This window comes from Pelophylax lessonae (genome assembly GCF_965119305.1).
Source record: "Pelophylax lessonae genome assembly, chromosome: 2".
In the NCBI taxonomy this organism is placed as follows: Eukaryota; Metazoa; Chordata; class Amphibia; order Anura; family Ranidae; genus Pelophylax; species Pelophylax lessonae.
In genome coordinates, this window is record NC_138769.1 from 11,539,876 (window position 1) to 11,566,288 (window position 26,413).

At 45.6% G+C, this 26,413-nt stretch overlaps 1 protein-coding gene across 1 annotated transcript in view; it reads left to right on the top strand.

The window, feature by feature from the left end:
* Positions 1 to 2,132: 2,132 nt before the first annotated feature.
* Positions 2,133 to 26,413, top strand: part of LOC309547914 (uncharacterized protein) — a gene marked incomplete at its 3' end in the record, with an annotated part of 99,529 nt that continues 75,248 nt past the window's right edge. Inside the window, exon 1 of the mRNA XM_082247914.1 lies at positions 2,133 to 2,244. Coding sequence (XP_082104040.1) covers positions 2,166 to 2,244 — 79 coding nt within the window. The 5' untranslated portion in view covers positions 2,133 to 2,165. The remainder of the gene's footprint in view (positions 2,245 to 26,413) is intronic.

The following is a 26,413-nucleotide window of genomic DNA, read 5'->3' on the forward strand; positions in this document are numbered from 1 at the left end:
CCTTAGCTGCTGAGTGTTAAACTTTCTGGCACACACATATTGCTATTGTGGTGTAGGATCTGGGCCTCCTGTCCCTCCATCGCTTTTTCTCCCTTCTTCCCCTCCCCCCTCTCTCTCTCTTCTCCCTTCTCTCCTCATCCCCCTCTCCTTGGCACTGATGGGCAATGATAGGTGGCACTTATGGGTGGCACTGATGGGCACTAATTGGCAGCACTGATGGACACTGATAGGTGGCATTAACAGGCACTTATAGGCAGCACTGATGGGCGGCACTTATTGGGTAGCACGGATGGGCACTAATAGGCAGCATTGATGGGCACTAATAGGCAGCATTGATGGGCACTAATAGGTGGCACTAATGGGCACTTATATGTGGCACTGATAGGTGGCACTAATTGGGCAGCATGGATGGGCACTGATAGGTGGCACTAATGGGCACTTATAGGTGGCACTGATGGGCAATAATGGGCGGCACTGATAGGTGCCACTAATAGGGCAGCACAGATGGGCGGCACTGATAGACACTAATAGGCAATGATGGGCAGCACTGATGGGCACTAATTGGCAGCACTGATGGATACTGATAGGTGGCATTAATAGGCACTTATAGGCAGCACTGGTGGGCGGCGCTGATAGGTGGCACTAATTGGGCAGCATGGATGGGCACTAATAGGCAGCATTGATGGGCACTGATAGGTGGCACTAATGGGCACTTATAGGTGGTACTGATGGGCGGCACTGATATGTGCCACTAATAGGGCAGCACAGATGGGCGGCACTGATAGGCACTAATAGGCAATGATGAGCACTAATTGGCAGCACTGATGGACACTGATAGGTGGCATTAGTAGGCACTTATAGGCAGCACTGGTGGGCGGCACTGATAGGTGGCACTAATTGGGCAGCACGGATGGGCACTAATAGGCAGAATTGTTGGGCACTGATAGGTGGCACTAATGGGCACTTATAGGTGACACTGATGGGCAATGATCGGCGGCACTGATAGGTGGCACTAATAGGCAGCATTGATGGGCACTGATAGGTGTCACTAATGGGCACTTATAGGTGACACTGATGGGCAATGATCGGCGGCACTGATAGGTGGCACTAATAGGCAGCATTGATGGGCACTGATAGGTGGCACTAATGGGCACTTATAGGCGGCACTAATAGGGCAGCACAGATGGGCACTAATAGACAACATTGATGGGCAATGATAGGCGGCACTGAAAGATGGCACTGATGGGCACTAATTGGCGACACTGATGGGCAATGATAGGGAGGCACTGACAGGCATTCCTAATGGGCACTGATTGGCATCCTTGATGGGTATGAACTGATAATCAATGCGCTGATTAATCAGCACAGACCCCCCCACCCCACACACACACCCCCCCGTCAGGAGAGCCGCAGATCGTCTCTCTTCTACTCACGCCTATAGTTCTACTTCAATGCTGATAGGACTTCTGTGAGTAAAGTCACAATGAAGTCGCATCAAAGTCGCAACTAAATAGTTGCTCTAGAAATTGCATAAAAAAAAAAAAAAAAAAAAAATCGCATTCCCATGAGTGATATGGGGAAAACGCAACGCTAAGGTGGCCAAAAAAATAAATAAATAAAAAGCTTAAAAAAAAAATGCATCTGCGTTAAATTTAACGCACTGCAGCAAAAACGTGTGTCTGTTTTTGATGTTTTTCCAGGGAAAGTGAAAGACAATCACAAATATTGGGTTGTAACCACACCCCCTACTACTACACGCCCATCACTGAGTATAATCCAATCACTGTAACGTACACGCCCTTGTAACTGGGTAAAATCCAATACTAACTCGCCTCCCATAACATTATACACGCCCTTCACTGAGTAATGGCAACGCCCCCATCACTGGATATGTCCAATCACTGAGTGATGGAACCGCCCCCATCCCTGGTATGTCCAATCACTGAGTGATGGAACCGCCCCCTTCACTGGGTTATCTAACCACTGAGTAATGTACACGCCCTCATCTTTGTATGTAAACAAGAATAGGCCGTTTTGATTGGCTGTGATGGGTAGAGGATGTGAACTCTGTGTCGAGATCGGCCAGCTGTCACCCCCGGAACCAATCAGAGCAGAAAGTTGTTTACGGAATGTTCCGTACGGGGCTGCGCTGGTACCGATCTTCGATGTTTTGGTGGAAAAAGATCCCGATGTATCCGGCCGGAGCGCTCCTCACCCCTCTCCTGCTGGGCTCCGTGTGCTGGGGTGAGTGGAGAGCCCGCCCCCTACACTGCATAGAATAATATACGTAAGCTGTGACCCCGCCTCCGTATACGGCGCTCCGCCCTCTATTATCCTCCCTGCCCCGATCTCTGGGGGGGAACAGCGCCTGAATCCTATCGAATAAAACTCTTCGGACAATCGAACCGCGCATGCGCACTGTAAGGTCATACCAGCTGGTTGAGAGTGACGTCACGTACTGCGCGTACGCAGCTCGTCGGATGCATTGTTCAATAGAACACCGAGCTGCGGGAGAGGAGAGCCTGAACTATTTATAATAATAGACCCCCATCCGCCTTTTATAATACTATGAATGGGCGGAGCCGGACAGGAGGCTGATGTATGATTGGCGTAACCATAGGTAGGGGCTGGAGAGGAGGTGGATGTGTGATTGGCAGAACCGTAGACGGGAGGGCGGGGCAGCAGAGGAGGCGGATGTTTAACCACTTATGGACCGGAAAGGATTTTCCCCCTTTATTTTTTTTTTTCGATTCGGCACTGCGTTACTTTAACGGACAATTGCGCGGTTGTGTGACGCTGTACCCAAATAAAATTGATGTCCTTTTTTTTCCCACAAATAGAGATTTCTTTTGATGGTATTTGATCACCTGTGCGATTTTTATTTTACAAACAAAAAAAGAGCGACAATTCTAAAAAAAAAAAAAAGCGATATTTTTCACATTCTGCTATATAACATTTCCCCCCCCCCCCCCCCCAAAAAAAAAAAAGTAAAAATCTAAATTTTTTAACATTTTCGGCCAATTTGTTTTCTGCTATATATTTTTGGGATAAAAAAAAAAATCGCATAAGCGTATTTTATTGGTTTGCACAAAAGTTATCGCGTCTAGATAGATTTATGTCATTTTTATTTTTATTTTATTTTATTTTTTTACTAGTAATGGCGGTGATCTGCTATTTTTAGCAGGTACTGCGACATTGCGGCGGACAGATCGGACCCCTAACTGACATTTTTGACACTTTCGGGGTTACCAGTGACATTACTGCAGTAATCAGTGCTATACATATGCACTGTCACTGTACTAATGACACTGGCAGGGAGGGGGTTAACCTAGGGGTGATGAAGGGGTTAAATGTGAGCCTAGGGGAGTGATTCTAACTGTATGGGGGCGTGGCTTGTGAAATGACCATAGAGACCTGTGATCCCATATAGAAGGATCACAGGCGCTCTGTGATTATTGCAGGCAGAAGAACGATCGGCTGTGTTTACAACATCCGACCGTCCTTCTCTCTCAGCGGGGAACGATCGCGGGTGTCAGGCAGCAATCGGAGCCCCCTGATACACGCGCTAGCTGCCCCGCTGACGAGCGGGGGCGGGAGCGCGCCGACGGCGGCGCGCGCTCGCCCCCTTCACTCTCCAGAGCGAGCGCCATACATGTACGGGGTTCCGCCCAGGAGCAGCTGCCTGCCGCAGTACAGCTGTTGTCTAGTGGTTAAACAATAGAGCGGAGGGCGGGGCTGCAATAGGAGATAGATGTGTGATTGGTAAAACGAGAGAGGAGGGCGGGGCTGGGGAGGAGACGGGGTACAACCTTAGATGGGAGGGGAGGAGACTGGTATGTGATGGGCAGAGCATATAACGCTGGCTCAGTGTACGGGAGGTTCGAATCCCGACTTCACCTACACTGGTCACATGTTATTTTTATCCTGATCTATTTTTATCCTGATCTATTTTTATCCTGATGATTATCCTGATGTAATAAAACCTATTTATATGAGAACTGACCGGAAATCCGTTATCAGATTATTCTATGGATTGCATCCTCTCTGATGCTGACTGCACTACCTACTCCTCCATCTGAACTGCAGACCTCCACCAAAGGGGAACTGCAGACCTCCACCAAAGGGGGTACTTTTTGTTTACAAGTTTAAATCCGTATTTTTTATTTATTTTATTCATATAAATTATTTATAACCCCCCCCAAAATAAATAAATAATTTTAATAATTAATATATATATATATATATATATATATATATATATATATATATATATATATATATATATATATATATATATTATAAATAAAAAATACGGATTTAAACTTGTAAACAAAAAGTGCCCCCTTTGGTGGAGGTCTGCAGTTCAGATATATATATATATATATACATTTTGATTTTTTGCAGAGACTCTAGAAAAATAAAATGGCGATCATTGCAATATTTTTTTGTCACACGGTATTTGCGCAGCAGTTTTTTCAAACAATTTGGGAAAAAATATTTAAAAAAAGTTTTTTTTTTTTTGCTTAAAAAAAAAAAAAATAATAATAATAATGTACTTCCAGCCAGGACTGGAAGCAATGTCATGACATTTTTTTTTTCTAGCAGAGAGCCTAGAGAATAAAATGGCAATCAATGCAATATTTTATATCACGCAGCGGTTTTTCAAACACAATTTGTTTGGGAAAAAATAGATTTCTCTATCGCCCATTGACAGACGCAGCTCTTATGCTTCTTATACCATTGGGTTATGCTGCCCCCTGCAGGAGTAGTACTAGGCAGGAAAAAAATTCACTGACACGCCTACAGGGGCTGTCCTTCATGGCATAACCCAACCCACACTCTGCCACAAGCCAGTTTCTTAAAGCGGAGTTACACCCAAAAGTGGAACTTCCGCTCAGTTGTTTCCACCCCCTCCAGTGCCACATTTGGCACCTTTCAGCGGGGAGGGGGGAACGGGTACCTGTTTTGTGACAGGTACCTTTCCCCACTTCCAGGATACGGCGAAGCGGCGCCGTCCCTCGCACGTTTCGTCCCCTCCTCCATCCCCCGCCGCTGAGCCAATAAAAATGCGCAGCGCGCTTCGCGCATGCGCAGTAGGCACCCAACTGTGACGCCGCAAGGTTTTACTGCCGGGTTCCCTTATCAACAATGGCGGCGGCAGCACCCAACAGACGATGGAAACATTGGCTGCGGTGCCGACATCGCTGGACTCCAGGGCAGGTAAGGGTCCTGATATTAAAACTTTAATTTTGACTTTGACTTTTAACTTTTAATTTTTGGAGGGTGGGGGGTGGAACTCCGCTTTAAGGATATTTCTCTTTATTTCTCTTTACTCACTAATGCTAGCTAGGGTTCAGGGGGATCCTCCTGGTGAACTACAAGCGACAGACGGCTGAGGTTTCGCACTGGATAATTAAGATCCTTATGGTCTCCCAGCCTGACCAATGAGCGTGAGCAGGTTATAGTCCCGCACTAGGCCTCGCCACAACAGAGCCCCTGTGGACGGGGACGAGCCTACGAGTGGACGTCTCGCCGGGACGCATTGACCTGGAAGGCCCTGAATCGCAGCGTACCCCTCGGCTGGCAGCACCCCCATTCCGGGTGGGAGGTGGTCTGTCCGGAGCGAAGCCCATCCGGTCTATGGTATAGTGAGTAAACTGAGCCCCCCCATGTCCCTAGTGGCCTCTGGGGGGGATGTGGGCCCACTCCTGGGGATAATAGGACCCCATTTTCCTAAAAGATCCCCCTGGCCTATCAGGATCCCGGCCCTGCCCTCCCTGCTCCCGCATGGGGGTGCTATTTTCAACGTCTGGCGCCAGAGGGGGGTATACAGCAGTACCTTATCCTGTGGGGTCTTTTTAGGTAGATCCCTTGTATCTGGGTCCTGACCGCATGGCAGAGTTGGGCCGCCATCTTAGGTGTGGGCATCGGCTCCCTGTGTGTGAGGTGATGTTGCCATTTTCCCTGGGCTTCCTATGCAGTTGTATTGGCGCCATTTTGTTGTAGCCTGGAGCTACACAGGCAGTTCAGCCTCTTGTGGTTTGATGTCACTTCCTGTGACATCGCTGCCTGTGCTCAGTTCTCCATGCTGCAGACCTTGCTGGTCCCTCTGTGAGGTGATACAGTATGGGGGGTCGTTTTCTGGGCATTCCCTGCACACTCTGCTACCTGCCGCTGTTTAAAGGGTAACTCAGAGTACAGCGCGATTGGGCGGTGTGAGCCGCGATCGTGAATTTAAAGGGGCAGTGCACGTTTTTTTGTCATTGCAAAATGGAGTCCCAGGAGGTAAATTCTCCATCAGACCCCCTCAGTGCGACTGCCGGTACGTCCGGCTCGCAGTCCATAGTGTTTTTTTCTGCAGCATTGGAAAGTCTGGCATTAAAGGTTGGTCTTGTCATGAAACATGTTGCTAACCAAAAACGGCCACTGCCTTCTCTGTCTTCTGACTCAGAGACTGATATGGTCGCCATGGACAACCCCCTCCCTGAGGGATCCCTGTCCTTGCATTCGGATGGTGAAGAGGACCTTTCCTCAGCCGCAGTCAGGAACGCGGGTAGTTTTGGCTCCCGCATAGCCCACAAATCGGGTCAGGTGTTTCCTTGTCCCGAGGAATTTCACGATATTGTGAATGGACAGTGGCAGGGTGCCTCAGCGCTTTAAACGCGGTTATCCCTTTGCTGACTCGGCCTCGAACCTCTGGACGGTGCCACCTAGGGTGGACCACCCTGTTTCCAGGTTTAATAAATCTACTGTGGTACCCATGGAAGATTACCCGGCCTTCAAGGACCCGGTGGACAGAGGGGTGGAATCCCTTTCCAGCCACCTCCATGTTTTGGCGGGTTTGGTACAAAAAACGATCTTGGTGTCCGTTCTGGTTTCACAGACAGTAACAGTATGTGTTAAAGTGCTTAGGGGTAACTTGAACGCTGAGATAGTTCCCCCGATTGGACTCACGGACCAGATGCCCTAGCCCTGGTATTTCTGTGTGATGCATCTTTGGACGTGGCCCTCTGGTTGCCAGAGGATCAGCGGTAGGGATTGCCATACGCCACATGGTGGGATTTAAGAGCTAGTCGGCTGACCAGGCTTCCAGAAGGCCTTAAAGCGGAGTTCCGGGCACAAAATCGACCTAATCGATTTTGTGCCCATCCGCTGGATCTTCTTCACCTAAAAAGGAATTGGATAGTTAGGTATATTTTTTTTTTTTACTCACCTTGTAATTGTAGATAGAAAATACTCACCTATTCTCCACTTCCTCCCTCTGTGCCGCGGCTCCGCCGTCAGTTCCTGTCTTGCGATGATTCCTGGGAGCTGAACGTCATCGGTCCCAGGAATCAATGCGACGGCACCGGCCCCGCTCGTCACTTCCGGGGCGACGCCGCATTCCCTGCTAAACAGCTTCTGGGCATGACCAGAAGCTGTGGAGGAATGCGGCGCCGCACCGGAAGTGACGAGAGGGGCCGGTGCAGGCGCATTCTGGGAGAAGAAGACACGGAAGAGGATGCAGAAGAGGATCGCGCCGGCTTCAGCTGCCCACAACAGAGATGGCAACGCTGGAGAAGAAATTTTATAAGTGAGTATTTCTTCTTGCAGGTAAGTGCGAACCGGGACAGATCAGAGGCTAGCCATTGTGGAATGTGCTAGCCCTGACTGTCCCGGGGGTATGTTTATTGAAAAAACGTTTTTGTGCCCGGAACTCCGCTTTAATAGATCTTCCCTTTCTGGGTAAGCAATTGTTTGGAGACTCCTTGGATGAGTTAATAAAAGGCTTCACGGGGGGGGGGGGGGTGGGGGTAAGAGTACTCTTTTTCCCCAATCCTCCAAAGCCTTTTTTTTTCCTGTCTCAGAGACACAAGAGGAAGCTAAACCGTTCAGGGCCTCTGGAGGGAGCAAAAAGGCTTGGTCGGGTAATCCCAAGACCAGTCAGTCCGGTTTGGCTGACAAAATCCTCTTCTGCATGAAGGGGCACCCTCACCCGTTTTCTGGGGTGGGGGGACGTCTGCGTTTCAAGAACCCTGGATGTCCTTGATCCGGGACAAATGGGTTCACAAACCGATTCGTTCCGGGTACAAGTTCGAATTTCGGTCTCAGCTGGCAGACGCTTGAAGGATCTCAGGGAGGCAGTGCAGGACCTCATGGCACAAGAGTGATTGTGTTGGGTCCCTCGCAGGACCAATTTCGAGGTTTTTATTCAAACCTGTTCTTGGTGCCCAGGAAAGAGGGCAAGGTGCATCCTAATTTGGACCTCAAGTCTCTGAATCGCTTTGTGCGGGTTCAGTAGTTTCCAATGGAATCCATTCGTCGGTATTAGCCTCTTTAGATCAGGGGGATTTTTTAGCCTCCATTGACATCAAAGATGCGTATCTGCACATCCCTATCTACGAGGGACACCAGAGGTATCTCCGTTTTGCGGTGGCGGAGGAGCACTTTCAGTTTGCGGCATTACCCTTTTGGTCTCGCCTCCACTCCCAGAGTCTTCATCAAGGTTTTGGCCCCTGCATTGGCGTTGCTGCGCAAAAGAGGGATTGCGATCCTAGGATATCTGGACGATCTCCTGTTGGGAGCAAACTCTCACCCAGCCTTGTTGTGCGATCTGTCAGTCACGGTTAAGACCCTTCAAGAGTTCGGGTGGATCATCAACTTCAAATAATCTGCACTAATCCCGTCGGTGCGACTGGATTACCTGGGACTAACTTTGGACTCCTCCGTGGTGAGGGTCTTTCTTCCCAGTGACAAAGTTCAGAAGTTGCAGGGAGAGATCCGATTGCTGCTGGAAAGCGATCTCTCTTCTCTACGGACATGCATGAGAGCCCTGTGTCTGATGGTGTTGACCTTCGAGGCGGTCTCATTCGCTCCGTTTCATTCCAGGCCTCTGCAAAAGGAAATCATTGTCAAGTGGAACAAGGATCTACAGTCCATAGACAGATTGATAAGTTTGAGCCGCCTCATGAGGTCAACGCTTTGTTGGTGGCTTCAGTCACCTGCCCTGAGTCAGGGCAAGTCCTTTCTACCGCTGCTGTGGACGGTGGTCACTACAGATGCCAGCCTGTCGGGCTGGGGCAGGGTGCTGGACGACCCCTGTGCCCAGGGAGTCTGGTCGACAGAAGAGTCTTCTTTAACGATCGATGTTCTGGTACTCAGAGTAATCAAGATTTGTCTGATCTATGGACAAATCGACTGCTCGGTCTCCCGGGTTCGGATCCAATCAGACATTGCCAAGGCTGTGGCCTACATCGATCATCAAAGGGACACAAAGAGTTCCCGGGCAGCCCAGGAGGTGGCCGAGACTCTGATGTGGGCGGAAGAATAGGTTTCGGCTCTCTCTGCAGTTAACATTCCGGGAGTGGAGAATTGGCAAGCGGATTACCTGACTCGTCAGGTTCTGGATCACGGTGCATGGTCCCTTCATTCAGAGGTATTTAGTCTCCTGTGTGTCTGTTGGGGGACTCCTGAGGTCGACCTGTTTGCGTCTTGGCTAAACAAAGAGGTGTAAAGGTTCGTGGCCAGAGCTCGAGATCCTCTGGTCGATGCCACAGGCGCATTGGTAGCTCCTTGGAGCCAGTATCGGCTGATTTATGCCTTTCCTCTGATACAGCTGTTGTCGAGGTTTCTCCGTAGGATGGCGGTGGAGAATGTTCCAGTGATTCTGGTGGCTCCAGACTGGCCTCGTTGGGCTTGGTACGCAGACCTGGTAAAGATGGTCATTGTGCCTCCCTGGCAGTTGCCTTTGAGGGAGGACCTGCTGTCTCAGGTGCCGATCCTCCATCCTGCTTTACGGTCGCAGGTTTAACGGCACGGCTGTTGAAGGCCAGGTGCTGGGAGATAGCAGTCTTTCTGAGTCTGTGCTTCCTACCCACCTGAGGACTAGAACAGCGACTTCCAGAAAGCTTTATCATCGAATGTGGAAAATGTATATTTCATGGTGGGAATCGCAAAATTGCACCCTTGCCTTTTTTTCAGTGGCTAGGGTCTTGGCTTTCTTGCAGAAAGGAGTTGAGCAATGGTTGGCCTTGGGCATAATCAAGGGCCAAGTGTCAGCTTTGGCGATGTACTTCCAATGCCCGTTGGCTGCTAATATCTTGATTCGCACTTTTCTTCAAGGGGTGTGTCATATGGCTCCTCCGGGACGATCCCCCTTGCTTCCGTTGGATTTGACTTTGGTTTTGTCTATTCCTCAAAATACTTTTTTTTTGTGAATATAGGGACATATCTCTGCCTTTGTTATATCAGAAGGTTGCCTTTTGGTGGCTATTACTTCTGCTCGCAGAGAATCTGAGTTAGCGGCGCTTTCCTGTCTTTTGCCTTGTTTGGTCGTTCACAGAGATAAAGTGGTTCTCCGACCTAATCGTTTTTTTCTTCCTGTGGTGGTGTCTGATTTAAATTTCAATGCAGACATTGTTTTGCCTTCACTCTGTCCTAAGCCTAAGCATCCCAAGGAAATTGCCTTGCACTCTCTGGATGTGGTTTGGGCGAACAGGGTTTACCAGTTGGCCACGGAGTCCTTTAGGAAATCAGACTCTTTTTTTTTTTTGTCCTTACTGAGGGATCTCGTAAGGGTTTGGCTGCGTCTGCTGCGACTATATCCAGATGGATTAGGCAGACGGTTGTACAGGCTTATTCACTGAAGGGTCAGGTTCCTCCTTTCCCTGTGACAGCGCATCCTACCAGAGCGCTGAGTGCCTTTTGGGCATTCCTATTCCTAAACTTGAGCAACTTGTCTCCTCAGTCCCCAGAGGTTTGCAGTTATAAAAAGAAGAGGGGAGGCCACACAGTGGTAAACATGGCCTTGTCCCAACTTTTTGGAGATGTGTTGATGCCATGAAATTTAAAATCAACAAATTTTTCCCTTAAAATGATACATTTTGTCAGTTTAAACATTTGATATGTCATCTATGTTGTATCTATGTAATAAAATATTGAAATGTGAAACTTCCACATCATTGCATTCTGTTTTTATTCACAATTTGTACAGTGTCCCAACTTTTTTGGAATCGGGTTTGTAGACCAAAGAGCTGTCCAAGGATGTCAGGGACAAGATTGTAGACCTACACAAGGCTGGAATGGGCTACAAGACCATCGCCAATCAGCTTGGCGAGAGGTTGACAACAGTTGGTGCGATTATTCGCAAATGGAAGAAACACAAAATAACTGTCAGTCTCCCTCGGTCTGGGGCTCCATGCAAGATCTCACCTCATGGAGTTTCAATGATGATAACGGTGAGGAATCAGCCCAGAACTACACGGGAGAATCTTGTCAATGATCTCAAGGCAGCCATAGTCACCAAGAAAACAATTGGTAACACTCTACGCTGTGAAGGACTGAAATCCTGCAGAGCCTGCAAGGTTCCCGTGCTCAAGAAAGCACATGTACAGCCCGTCTGAAGTTTGCTAATGAACATCTGAATGATTCAGAGGAGAACTGGGTGAAAGTGTTGTGGTCAGATGAGACCAAAATCAAGCTCTTTGACATCAACTCAACTCTTGTTTGGAGGAGGAGGAATGCTGCCTATGACTCCAAGATCACCATCCCCACCGTCAAACATGGAGGTGGAAACATTATGCTTTGGGGTTTTTCTCTGCTAAGGGGACTGGAGAACTTCACTGCATCAAAGGGAGGATGGACGGGGCCATGTACTGTCAAATATTGGGTGAGAACCTCCTTCCCTCAGCCAGAACACTGAAAATGGGTAATGGATGGGTATTCCAGCATGACAATGACCCAAAACACACGGCCAAGGCAACAAAGGAGTGGCTCAAGAAGAAGCACATTAAGGTCCTGAAGTGGCCTACCCAGTCTCCAGACCTTAATCCCATAGAAAATATGTGGAGGGAGCTGAAGTTTCGAGTTACCAAACGTCAGCCTCAAAACCTTAATGACTTGGAGAGGATCTGCAAAGAGGAGTGGGACAAAATCCCTCCTGAGATGTGTGCAAACCTGGTGGCCAACTACAAGAAACATCTGACCTCTGTGATTGCCAACAAGGGTTTCTCCACCAACTACTAAGTCATGTTTTGGGAAGGGGTCAAATACTTATTTCACTCATTAAAATGCAAATCAATTTATAACTTTTTTGAAATGCGTTTTTCTGGATATTTTTGTTGTTATTCTGTCTCTCCCCGTTAAAATAAACCGACCAATAAAATTATAGACTGATCATTTCTTTGTCAGTTGGCAAACGTACAAAATCAGCAGGGGGGTCAAATACTTTTTCCGATCACTGTGTGGGTTTTCTGCAGCACCGTTATAAATAGCGTCCACCTCTCCGCCATTTTTCTTTTCTGTATTGAGGTGGTCCACTGGGGAGCACTGATGGATTTCTCAAAGCAACATCAGGGAAAAACCACGGTACATTTTATTAGTTATTTGTACAATGATAGCAATATAAAGAGAGAACTTCCCCATAATAAAAAAATACACGGCTTGCAGCTGCGGGGGTAGTGACCCAAATCTACCCAAAATGTGCTCACTTGGCAACTCTTCCATTCATAAAAAGCCTTGTATTTTCTTCAGTGAATGCAACACCCTCTGTGATTGGTGGAGGTGGGGATGAACATCATAATCCCCCTCTAATCACAGAGTTCCTTGCATTCATTGAAGAGACTGTACAGATATTTTAATGAATGGAAGAGGTACCAAGCAAGCACCATGCAGTGATCAGTGTACTGTATCAGGAACTACAAGTCTCAGCGCTGCAGCAGCCAGAGTCGCGGGAACACTTCATTAGCGCTAATTTATTTTTACAGTGCAATCGGCCAGATATCATGTTTGGCCATACGTCAAGTTTAAATAACCTTTCTGTTTTTGTTTTGATGCGTGGTCACGTGAGCGCTAATTTTTGGTTCTTTTCCTCGGTCAGGGATGGGCTGCGCTTTCATCATAGCTGGACATCGGTGAAGGAAGTGACATCATCGGACTGAGTGTTGTCAGAGCTCAATAGAAAAAGAGCTCCAACCTGGAGATACTAAGAATTCGACGGCGCAACTTTTGGGTACCGACAACGTAAGGGGGATCAGCCAATCCCCGTTGTTGGCCCGAGACAGTAAGTGAAAGTTACTATAAAGCAAATGGCAGGTCAGTCAACAATAAAGTACACTGAGGTGAGCTGTAGCCTATGAAGCATTTTTGCTTGGAAAGACACTTTAATGTTTTTATCCACTGAATTCATGGGGTGTATTTATAAAAAATTTTATTTTATATTTATATTGTTTTATTATTTTTGTATGTATATTATTATTTTTTGCATTTACTTTGTATATTATTATTATTTGTATGTATATTATTTTTGTGTTTTATATTATATTTGTTCTCTTATATTTTATATATATATATATATATATATATATATATATATATATATATAAAAAATAAATATATATATGTATGTATGTATATATGTATGTATATATATATATATATATATATATGTGTGTATGCATGTGTGTATATATATATATGTCCTATCACTGACTGTGGAAACTTCACACTGAACCTCATGCAACTTGGATTCTGTGCCTCTCCACTCCTCCTCCAGACTTTGGGACCTTCATTTCTAAATGAAATGCAAAATTTTCTACAGTCAGTGATGATTTGGGGAGCCATGGCATCTGCTGGTGTTGGTCCATCAAGTCCAAAGTCAGTGCAGCCCTCTAGCAGGAAATTCTAGAGCACTTCATGCTTCCCTCTGCTGACCAGCTTTATGGAGATGATGATTTCATTTTCCAGCAGAACTTGGCACCGCCCACACTACCAACACTACCAATACCTGGTCACATGATCATGGTATCACTGTGCTTGATTAGCCAGTAAACTCGCCTGACCTAAACCCCATAGAGAATCTGTGGGGTGATGTCAAGAGGAAGATGAGAGACACCAGACCCAACAATGCAGACGATCTGAAAGCCGCTATCAAAGCAACCTGGGCTTCCATAACACCTCAGCAGTGCCACAGGCTGATCGCCTCCATGCCACGCCGCATTGATGCAGTATTTTATGCAAAAGGAGCCCCGACCAAGTATTGAGTGCATCCTATACTGTACATGGACAGACTTTTCACTAATACAACATTTCTGTAGTTAAAATCCTTTTTTTTATTGGTCGTAAGCCATAATCATCAAAATTAAAAGAAAGAAATGCTGGAAATATATCACTCTGTGTGTAACATCTATATATAATATAGGAGTTTCACTTTTTGAATTTAATTAATGAAATCAATTAACTTTTTGATGATATTCTAATTTTATGAGATGCACCTGTACAGTTGCCTGAGAACATTCAACGTTGCCCCATTTGTACAAAATGCACCTACATGCAGTCCTGATGGACAGACAGCTATGGGTTTTTGTTTTATTAATACAGCATTATATGTTTACCAGAAACTTGTATTTCAGATGTTTTTCTCTTGACTCGGGTATCATCCACATGCCTGAACCAGTGGCTTGGTGGTGTTCTCCTGAATCATCACATGGGCATTTTCTGGTGATTTTAAGCTCTGGCATTTTTTTTTTTTTAGGCGAATAAAAAGCAGCGTAATTGTGACATCATAAAGAATAAATACATACATCATGCTGGGTCATTACACTAGGTAAGACATAAAGAGGCTTGCCGTGACTGTCTATCTGTGTGGCAGTACACCTGCTTTCCAATGTGTTTCCAGGACCTCTGCCTGGGAGTCCTGGGTGGGAAGAGAGGAGAAGGAGAGCAGGTGCATGTACATATTATCTACAATGGTAGACAATGGTGATCCCATAGTGGAGCCATGTTTCGGTCTATAGAAGTTATCCTTGTCCATGAGGTAGGTGGTGTTGAGGAAAAGGTCCAACAATGAACATGGCTCATCTTGAGCTCTGTCTGGCTATCAAAGGGTCGTATCTAGTTTCAGGTATTTCCTTACATCTGAATAGCCTGTGCAGTATGTATACTGGTGAAAAGAGCTGTGACATCATAGGACATCATTGTCTCTTCTGCCAGTAAGGCCTTCCTCTCCACTCCCTCCATGTACAGGCTAGCTACGGTGTAACATAATGGTGATCCCTCAGAACTGCCATGTACCTGTTTGTAGACCTTATCTTTGTAGATAAAATACTGTATTTTCTGGCGTATAAGACTACTTTTGAACCTCAAAAAAATCTCCCAAAAATGAGGGGTCATCTTATACGCCGAGTATAATATCTCCAAGGTAACCTAAGTATAAGTATTACCGGTAGATGTAATCTCTCAAGACGCTGGCTGTGTGGGAATCCTGTACCGGTTTATCGTATGTACCGTAGCTTCGGCTACATACAGTGTACCACGCTGAGCCAATCAGGGAGAGCGATGTATTCTATTATTGAATGCAAAGTCTGCTCGGATTGGCGGAGTAACATCAGCATTCAATAATAGAATACATTGCTCACTGTGATTGGCTCAGCGTGGTATACTGTATGTAGCCGAAGCTATGGTACATACGGTATACCGGTACAGGATTCCCGCACAGCCAGAGTCTTGAGAGATTACATCTACTGGTAATACTTATACTTAGGGTACCTTGGAGATATTGTGAGAGATTACATGTATTACAGTACTTGGGGTACCTTAGAGATCTATGAGAAATCTGATGTTTTTCAATGGTGTTGCCTTGCTTTGGAAGGGGGGTAGTCTTATACGGCAAGTGTAGCCCAAAACCTATATTTTAACTTGAAAATTAGGGGGGTCGTCTTATACGCCCAGTCGTCTTATACCCTGGAAAATACAGTAGGTGGTTTCAAGGCAAAGGTCCAACAAGGAACATACTTGGTCTGGCTTGAGTTCAATTCCGCTGTCAAGGGTCATATCTAGTTAAGACATTTTCTTCCACCCTCAATAGTGATGAAGTCATAGGACACTATTGTCTCTTCTGCCTGTAAGGCTTTCCTCTCCACTTCCTCATTGAACAGGTTACCTACAGTGGGAGACAATGGTGATCCCTTAACCCAGCCATGTTCCTCTCTGTAGAAGTTATCCTTGTACATGAAGTAGGTGGTGTTGAGGAAAAGGTCCAACAAGGAACATACTTGCTTTAATTTTGTCCAGCTGTCATGGGTCTTCTCTGGTTTTGGATGTTTCCTTAAATCCTTTATAGCCCCTGCAGTTGGTATACCGGTGGGAAGTGATGTGACATCCTAGGACACCATTGTCTCTTCTTGCTGTAAGGTTTTCCCCCACTTCCCCCATGTACATTTTAGCTGCAGTAGGAGACAATGATGATTCCATAGTGCAGCCATTTTCCTGGTGTGTGTCTGTAGAAGTTATCCTTGTACATGAAGTAGCTGTTGTTGAGGTATAGGTCCAACAGGGAACATACTTGGCCTGTCTTGAGCTCTGTTCAGCTATCTAGGGTCATATCTAGTTTCAGATATTTCCTTACATCTGAATAACCTCGGCAGTATGTACAATATACTGGTGAAGAGAGCTGTGATATCATAGAACACCATTGCCTGTAAGGTCTTCCTTTCCACTTTCCCCATGTACAAGCTAGCTACAGTGAGAGACGATGACGATCCCATAGCACAGCCATGTACCTGTTTTGTAGACCTTATCTTTGTACATAAAATAGGTGGTTTCAAGTTAGAAGTCCAACAAGGAACATACTTGGTCTGGCTTGAGTTCTATTAGCTGTCAGGGGTCATATCTAGTTAAGATATTTCCTTACATGCTCAGTAGCCTCCACAGTTGGTATGCAGGTGTAATGTGACATCTTAGGACCCCATTGTCTCTTCTGCCTGTAAGGCTTCCAAGGGTCTTACCTAGGTTCAGATGTTTCTTTACACCATCAATAGCCTCTCCAGTTGGTGTACAAGTGTACATTAATTTGGCATCATAGGACACCATTGGATCTTCTGGCTGTTGGCCTTCTTCTTCACTTCCTCCATGTACAGGTTAGCTACAGGGGGTGGCAATGAGTGATCCATTAACACAGCCATGTTCCTGTCTGTAGAAGATATCCTTGCACATGAAGTAGGTGGTGTTGAGGCAAAGGTCCAACAAAGAACCTTCTTGGCCTGGGTTGAATTATGTTTATCTGTCATAGGTCTTCTCAGTTTTCTTACATTCTCAATAGCCTGTGCAGTTGGTATACAGGTGAAAAGTGATGTGACATCAAAGGACACCATTGTGTCTGCTGTGTAGGCTGCCTTCTTCACTTCTTCTATGTACTGGTTAGCTACGGGTAGGTAGGTCAATGGCTGATCCCTTATCACAGCCATGTTCCTGTCTGTAGATATTATCCTTATTAGGTTAGCTACAGTAGTAGACAATGGTGATCCCATAGCTCCCACATTTCTCTTTGTATCTAAGTTATCCATGTACATGTCCAGGGAGGAACATACTAGGTCTGGCTTGAGTTCTATTCATCTGTCATGAGTCTCCTCTGGTTTCAGATGGTTTACGTCCTCAATAGCCTCTGCAGTCCATATACAGGTGAAAAGTGACGTGATATCATAAAACACCATGGTCTCTTCTGCCTGTAAGGCTTTCCTCTCCATTTTCTCCTTGTACAGATTAGCTACAGTGGGAGACAATGATGATCCCATAGCATAGCCATGTACTTGTTTGTAGATGTAATTTTTATGCATGAAGTAGGTGGTTTCAAGGCAGATGTCCAACAAGGATCATACCTGGTCTGGCTTGAGTTTTGTTCATCTGTCAGAGGGTCATCTCTGGTTTCAGATGTTTTCTTACATCCTAAATAACCTCCACAGTGCTATACAGGTGAAAAGTAATGATATCATAGAACACCATTTTCTTTTCTGCCTGTAAGGCTTTTAATGGTCTACTCTATTTTGAGATGCTTTCTTGCATCCCTAATAGCCTCTGAACTTGATATACAAGTGTAAATTGATTTGACATCATAGAACGCCATTGTCTCTTCTGGCTGTAGACCTTCTTCGCCACTTCCTCCATGTACAGGTTAGCTATGGGGGGTGGCAATTGGTGATCCCTTAACACAGCCATGTTCCCCTTTATAGAAGATATCCTTATACATGAAATAGTTGGTGTTGAGTGAAAGGTCCAACAAGGAACATACTAGGTCTGGCTTGAGTTCTGTTCATCTGTCAGAGGGTCGTCTCTCGTTTCAGATGTTTTCTTACATCCTAAATATCCTCTGCAGTTGGTATGCAGATGAAAAGTGATGTGACATAATAGAGCACCATTGTCTTTTCTGGCTGCAAGGCTTTTATAGTCTTCTTTAGTTTCAAATGCTTTCTTGCACCTTTATTAGCCTTGGCAATTGGCATACAAGTGTAAAATGATGTGGCATCATAGGACAGCATTGTTTCTTCTGCCTGCAAGGCTTTCCTTCATTTTCCTCCATGAACAGCTTGGCTACAGCACGAGACAATGGTCATCCCATAGCACAGCTATGTTGTTGTCCGTGGAAGATATCCTTGTACACAAAGTAGGTGGTGTTAAAGCAAAGGTCCAACAAAGAATATACTTGGTCTGGCTTGAGTTCTGCTCATCTGTCAATCTGGTTGAAGATGTTTCCTTAAATCCTTAATTGCCTCTGTGGTTGGAATACAGATGAGCCTATAAGGGTTTCCTCTCATTTTCCTCCATGTACAGGTTAGCTACTGTGGAAGACAATGGTAATCTGTTTGTAGACGTTCTCCTTGTACATAAAGTAGATGGCCTCGAAGTAGAGGTCTAACAAGGAACATACTTGGTCTGGCTTAAGTTCTGTTCAGCTGTCAAGGCTGTCAATCTGATTTCATATATTTCCTTAAGTTCTCAATAGCTGGAGCGAGTGCGGACCTGTGGCACTGGAGCTCTGATCCTGACATACCTCGGGACCCTACAGCTCTCTCCAGGTCCGGGTGCACCGCTGGCATTTTCCTGCATACCTTGGCATGGCTTTGATGGCCCAGAATAAGCTGCGCAACACCGGTCTAAACCGAGTACTCCCCGCCCTTCCTCTACAGGCGCCATCTTGCCCACGAGGTCTCCACACTTCATGTTGGTCGGCACACAGACCTCCTCAGGAGCCAAGGCGGCGTAGATGATTTCACTCCTTTCGGGACCAGCTCTGGCTTGGGCCTCTCCACTGTGGGAGTGTCAAGATCCTACTGTTTTCAGTATCCCTGCCTTCCTACAAGCTCTCCGCAACACTTTGATGTGCCTGGCAGGGCCTCATCTGCTTCTGGAGGTCTTCTTCGACTTTGTCAAGGAAACATGACTATATTATAAAAGTGGTTGCCAATTGGTAAACAAGCAAACACTTGCCCAGCGCTCAATTAAATTTCAAATACAACAATAAGCGCCGGTTCACACTACCGCGACGCTACTTCCCGGGGCGACCTCCAAGATCGCGGTGCGAGCAGCGTGCCGCGACCTCGGAGCGGCCGCCACGGACTTCATAACATTGAAGTCTATGGCGGTCGCCTCCTGGTCGCCCCAAAGAAGCTCCGGACCCTTTTTCTAGGTCGGAGCGACTTGTGTCGCTCCTATTAGAACGGGTCCGCAGCTTCCCTATGACCAGGTCACCTCACAGGTCGCCCTAGTGTGAACCGAGGCTTAAAGATTTTAAAATGATACCAAAACAGCTCCTGTAACCACACAGAAATATTCACAAAGTGTAATTAGCCTCCAGTGGCCAAAGGGCAAACAGGTCAATCACACTCAGCCGCGTTATCGCGTTTCTAGATGCATATAAATAACCTCCCTGGTGGGGTCTGTGAAAAAAAGCGGGGTGCAAAATATGTACAAAATAGCATACAAAAATTATGTTATTACCATAACTTATTGCACAATAAATATAGTCTCTCAATTTATCTTATTGGTATAAGTGTCCTCATTGAAGGCGGTTTTTAAAAGTTCATAATTTCCCAGTGCTTGAAATGATGTTCAATAAATCAAAACTTCCACCACCACACCGCTTGTGCACCCCCCACAGGTAGTGGGCACTTACCAGATATTAATGGGAAACAGCACCTTATATGTACATCAAAACTTCTCTCCTCTCCACTGCCACTTCTTTACACCAATCGACGTCTGCATCTTAAGAGCCAAATAGCTTTCACATGGGCTTGTCAATAACCTCCTTACTCTCTCAAGGATTTCCAATGGGTGTATGCAGAGCATCAGTAGGGAGAAAGAAAAAACGGGGGGGGGCCAATAGCGTGATATTGTTTTGACACTTTTATTTAAAACACTCCACACAAATGTCCCGCACCCCCTTCAATAAGCTACTTACATTCCAAATAAAAATAGCAGGCACTACTGTAAAGCAATAGGTACAGATCACTGAAGCCACTCTCACCGTGTCCGCTCCGCTCCACGCGGCTGCTAGCGGTGAGTTCCGGAAGTTGCAGCTAAGCGTCCAGGTAACCCAGGAGACCACATGCTCACGCCATGACGCATTTCGTCACCACGACTTCCCTGATGTGAGCATGCGGTCTTCTTGGTTACCTGGACGCTTAGCCGCAAAAAGGGTATGCTTCCAAGGGTATGCTCCCCCAAAAAAAAAAGAATTTTTGGATTGTTTATTATGTATTCGGTCTGACCAGACTATCGAGGTTGAGCAACCCTCCCCACCCCCCACACACACCTGTACTCTATCAGTGTCCACTGTCAAGTGGATATAGGAGGAGTCCCCTGTAGTGCATTTGCACATCTTTCCCAGCAAGGAGTATTATCTCCAAGGGTTAGAAAGGCTGGATTCATCTCTTTTTCATGGATAGTGTAGGACCCACTGATAATGGGGTACTTTGACGCAGTGGTGGGCTTGAGCACGATATGGCCATATGGTGGGACCAAATCCCCATTTTTATTTATGGACTGTCTTCAGATTTGGTAGTAATTTCTTTTGCATGTGCGCGCTATTCTTTTTTAATATACCTGTTGTCGGTTTGCTTGCAATCCATTCATTAGAGCATGTACGGGCGAATCGAAATCGAGGAAAGACTACTGGCAGTGTAGGCTCCACCTAGACATCTCCGCCAGCGAACACTCCATTCGCTATGCGCGGGTCTGTAGCCGGTAGAGATCTATATGTATTGCGGTGCGGAGTTCAAGGATCAAGCAGCAAGGATTTAACCGCCAGCGGGGGCCCCTGTATAATGTGCAGATTTGTTCACTCTGTGAGGATATGTTTGCTCTGTGAACTCAATATCGTTTTGATATCTATCTGCCTTTATAAAGGGATACACACTCATGTCTTTCTACTTTGCCTGATCACCATAGTGGAAACAGCATGGCCCTTTCCCTGCAGATAGCCTTACGTCTATTGGAACAGTAGTATAATCCTTTTAGGCAATGTTCTCTGAGCCTTGCTGAGTAAGATTTACACCAGTAGTTGTGGTGGGAAATCAATGCACAAGTTTGATCAGAGCAGCGTTCATGGTTCTACTCTCTGGTTTCATTGTGTAGTGTTAGGTGCGAATTCCACTACACGTGAGTTTCATTGTTAACTACGGTGTGGGGATTTTCACACACCAACAGCGGGAAGCCACGCAAGCTGTTCTGCTCGTTCACGATCGTGTACTCCCTCTTTCTATTGTATATTTGAATGTATACAGGTGTGTCATTGGCTGATTCTATGTGAGTAACTTATGTCATGTGACTGTACATTTGGAACTGATTGGCTGATGTTGTATAGCCATCACTTCCTGCTGTAATCACTGTGTTGTCTCATAAATAAATGGAGGTAAATGCTTTTTGGCAGCACAATCTATCGAGCATCCAATGTGATAACAGCCTGTGTATCTGTATTACTGGGTACTGCTGAGTGCGCTCAATTACCTTATACACAGAGCTGAGAACTGTGCTTTTTAGCACAACAGGATTAATTGCGCTTGGCGTATATTAATATCCAAAAGTGCACTTATTAGCACAACGGAGTTACTTGCGCATCAAGCGTACATTAAGATCCAAGACAGTTGGCAAGCCAGGTAATTTACGGAGCCAACTGAGTTTCCTTTACAGCTGACCGAGAGGGGGAAGATGAATTTGGGTCCAATACAACAAAAAAGCCGGCCGTTTGGTAAGAAAAGCTTTATTTCAGCTTTTGCAATTTTTTGTTGCCGTGAGACCAGGATTTGTTTTCTCTGTTTGCTGTGTAAGGTGAACTCTGCTCAGCAAAAGAACATTCTTTTGCTTCTCTTTTTGTAGAACTACGGGTTTATTTTGCGTTTTTAATATTTGTAATTTGGGGTGTGTGTATTGATTGGGGGAGAAACCTATACTGCTGTCCTCTGTAGATTCCAAGTCAATAAAGCCTAAAGGGTTTTTTTGGGGGTTTTTTTGTACGGGGTTGCAGTATATGTTAAACATTTTTGTCAGTGTTTTACTGTAAAGTGGGTTTTGTATGGAGCAATGGTAGTTTCCTAATAATAGAATATCGGTCTGTGTAGATTTTGGTGGTATAGTAGTATACCGGGGCGGAACTATTCTATTGTTAGACCGAGATTCATCCTTGAGTGGAAATTGTTTTGTTTCTGGGTTGAAAATAATATTGGTTTGCGGCAGTTTTTTGGCAGGAAATCCAGTTTTCGGTAGAACTGATTCATCTTTAATAAAATTTCAGTGTTTAGTGAAATCTATCTGTTTTTGTGTTTAATGTTTGTTTGTCGGGTGTAGTTATTTTTCTTTTTGTATAGCGTTTTATGTTTTTTTTATTTTTTTATGTAATTCATTTGTTTTTGGCAGTGGAATTCAGTGTTGAGTGTAACTAATCTGTTTTTGCACTGGATTCAGTTTTCAGGTAGAATCATTTTAGTTTTGTGCTGATTTGCGGTTATTTTGTGGAGATAGTACTTTCTGTGCTGGAATTTGGGTTTTGGGTAGAGACATTGTACATTCTGTGAGTGGACGGTAACCGAGATCCCAATAGTTGTTACATCTAGGAATAGATAGAAGTCACAAAGGTTTGTATAGGGGAGGATTTCATGGTACTCTTGGGGTTGTTTGGCAACACGGAGTAGGTTAAAACGAACGTGTGTACTTTAGGCCGGACTGAGTGAAACTGGGAAATTGCGACACGTCTGTTTTAACATACAACGTGAAGGAGTAGATTCTAAACCCACCCACATGTGGCCATGTAAAATAATCATAGTTGGGGTGTGTGGTCACTAACGTGCTGTGTAGCAGTAAACATAGCACCGGGCTGTAGTTTCTAGCTGACCGGCGTGTGGCCGTGTAAAATAATCAGAGTCCGGAAGCAAGTCAGTACCGTGAGAATAGTCATCGGGCGATACTGCTGCTAAAAGGTTAGTGCAAGGGTGCCCCTGGACGCAGGGCCCCTGTATTAAAAGCCGATTCGAGTCGTCATGGGCAATGGGCCATCCATGTTAGGGAGGGAAAAAGAGCCCCCCCCCCCTTGCCAAACAGCTTTGCAGTACATGAGGTCTGATTTTGGGGCTCAAGCCAAGAGACCACTTAGAGTGGCACAAATGGTCCAAAGGAAGAGCTTGGTGCATTCCCTTGGAAGGTACCTTTGATACCTGGAGATGGGAGAAACTTCTCACCGAGTCTAGAACCAGGCTCCAGGCAACAAAAACGTTGGATATTGCGCAATTGTGGCTTCAAAGATCTATAATGGTAAATCGGTAGGGTGTACAGAAGGCGGTTTCAATCAGGAAGTACCGCATTATGTATACTTGGCCCAAGGGGATAGCTGAGTCTGGTGATCCGGTAAGGGAAGCGGAGGACGCTCTCTTGGGCTAACTCTGCTGAGACAAGCCGGATCAGCTAATACTGTAACTACCACTGTCTCTACTGAATCTCCTATTATCGATGATTCCACTATTGCTACTCCTCTTTCTCCAGCTTCTTCATCTAACAGCACAAACATTGATCCTACTAATAGATCATCTCCTCACACCAGGGGCGTAACTACAGGGGTTGCAGGGGTTGCAATTGCAACCGGGCCCCATGATCCAGGGGGCCTGTGCGACTCCCCTGTACACCTGGATAGGAGGGGTGGCGGGGGCAGCATGTAGAGAAATCTCTGTCCTCCTTTTTCCTCCTGTAGCTGCAGGAGAAAAATGGAGGAGATTGGTTCCTCTGTATGCTGCCCCCGCCACTCCTCCTATCCAGTTCACTTGTGTTCTGCTGTCTCTGGGCCCCTGTGTGCTCCCCTGGACACCCCCCTCCCCCCTACTGTGCTCCCTTCCCTCTCCTTCCGGCTGCTGCAGGGGATGTGTCACAATAGAGAACCAGGAAGGGGTCGGTAAATAGGTAACTTACCAGCTCCTTCCATTTCTGAATGGACAGAGTCATAGTCAGTGACATTGTAAAAAAAATTAAATAAAAATGATAAAAAATAATACAATTAAAATAAAACTACTGACAGCAGTGGGTGAACTTCCAGGATCGCAAAGGTCACACTTGCAACCGGGCCCTGGCATTCCACCACCATGGGGAGGCCCCAAGATGGCAGGAAGTGTGCCCACTGCAGAACTTGTGAAAGGGACCAGCAACGAGAGTAAAGGGCCGCAGGATCAGTGGGAAGAGCCCCAAGCTTGAAGGGAAGGGCCCCTGCCAGGGCGTCCTGGGGGGCTCTTCATGGTTTCTTGCACCAGGGCCCTGAAGGTTCTAGTTACGCCTCTGCCTCACATTGTCTCTCTCTCTCCCTCAATGGAGTCAGCTAAAGCAAGAAAGGTGAGAAAGGTATAACAGTCAATTTTACCAATGAAATCCCTGGTCTCTTTAATGACACCAATAGACCAGATTATATCTGCTGAAAGAGCTAAAAAAGGAGGTGGCTTCATTTACGCAAAGATACCACACGGGGGTTCACCACTCTTTTGCTAATAATCCTTAGAGGGTTGAATGTGTGGTACGTGTTTTTCTGGTTCATGTTTTTTGGCATGAATTAAGATTTAACCACTGCTCTCAGAGATTTGGCCTTAGTATATGGGACATTATGGAGGACCTTGATGTATTTTTCTGTTTTCAAGGATAAGCCTTCATGATTTGGTAAATTTTAAGTCAGGTGGAAAATAAATTCTGATTTCTTTTTGTAGTGTGTATAGTTTTAGCCCACCTGAAAGAGCGTTGCTGGGTAAAGCTTAAGCTAGCAACTGAAACAATTTTTGTTTCTACTTAGAGTTGCCTTTGACATGATGATGTCAAGGGAGGGGGAATGCTAGTGGTCCCACCCATAGGTATAAAAAAAAAAAAAAGAAAAGAAACCTGTTTGTCAACATTATGAGTGTGGTTCAGGTAATGTTTCTCTTATGGTTTTTCTTTTTGTATTTTTATTATTAGATCAAATTGGCAATATATTTCATTGATTAAACAGACTGCATGCTCTTTTCTTTTCCTGATTAAAGTAGAAGAAAGAAGTAGAAGAGTGAAAGCAGCATTCAGTCTTGTTTTTTAGTAAGTAATATAACATTTTAGAAGGATCTTTGCTTAAATAAATAAGTGTTTTTGAAATATGTTGCCAGTGGCTACAAAGACAGCTAAAGGCCAGGAAAGAACATACAGATTGGTACATGATTTAGGGGCTCTGAACAAGATCATTACAGTTCTGCAAGGAGAAGGTTACATTGCATATCTCAGAGTACCCAATATCTAACCACCCAGAGAGTAGAGACCTTGAAAGACATCCAATTGAGAGCCATTCTCAGACTTGTCAATTACTGCAGAGACTGGGTCCCTAATATATCATCCAAACTGGGACCATTTTACGAATAAACATCAGAAACGCCTTTTCAATTGTCTGATGACAACTGGTCAATCCTACAGGATTTGACCCAGGAACTCTCCAAAGTACCTGCTTTAGGTTTTCCCAACTATGACCTCCCCTTTTATCTTTTTTGCCATGAAAGCAAGGGCAATGCAACCAAAGTATTGACCCAACTACACAGGTCCAAGTACCGACCCATCATGTACCTGTCAACTACCCTAGATCCAATCATTCGAGGCTCACCGGGATGTGTACGAGCTGTGGCCGCCTGCAATGTATTGTTACAGAAACCAGGTGACATAGTTTTGGACTCCCCATTGACACTCTATACTCCCTATTCAGTGCAGGATATCCTAAATCAAGCCCAGACAAAACACCTTTCTGCTGCCAAATTGACTAAATATGAAGTGGCTCTCCTAACACCTACTAGCCTGACTCTAAGACGATGCACCATTTTAATTCCAACATATCTTCTTGATGTTACTGAGGAGGAAGTGAGAGGGGGAGATAATGGTGCGAAAAAAGAAATTGTCAAAACTTTCAAACTAACAATACTAATCTCTTGAGCTCTAACCAATTTTACAACCTAGTACGACAACACGTTAAGGAGCAACATGACTGCCTTTCTTTGACAGAATGGGAATCAGCGGCTGTCAGTCCGGTGAAGGAGACTCCCATCCCAGATGCTTAGAACCTTTTTGTTGAGGGTTCCAGGTATTTCACCCTGGATGGTAAGTCGCTGGGGTCTACTTGAAACGATCGAGTCGG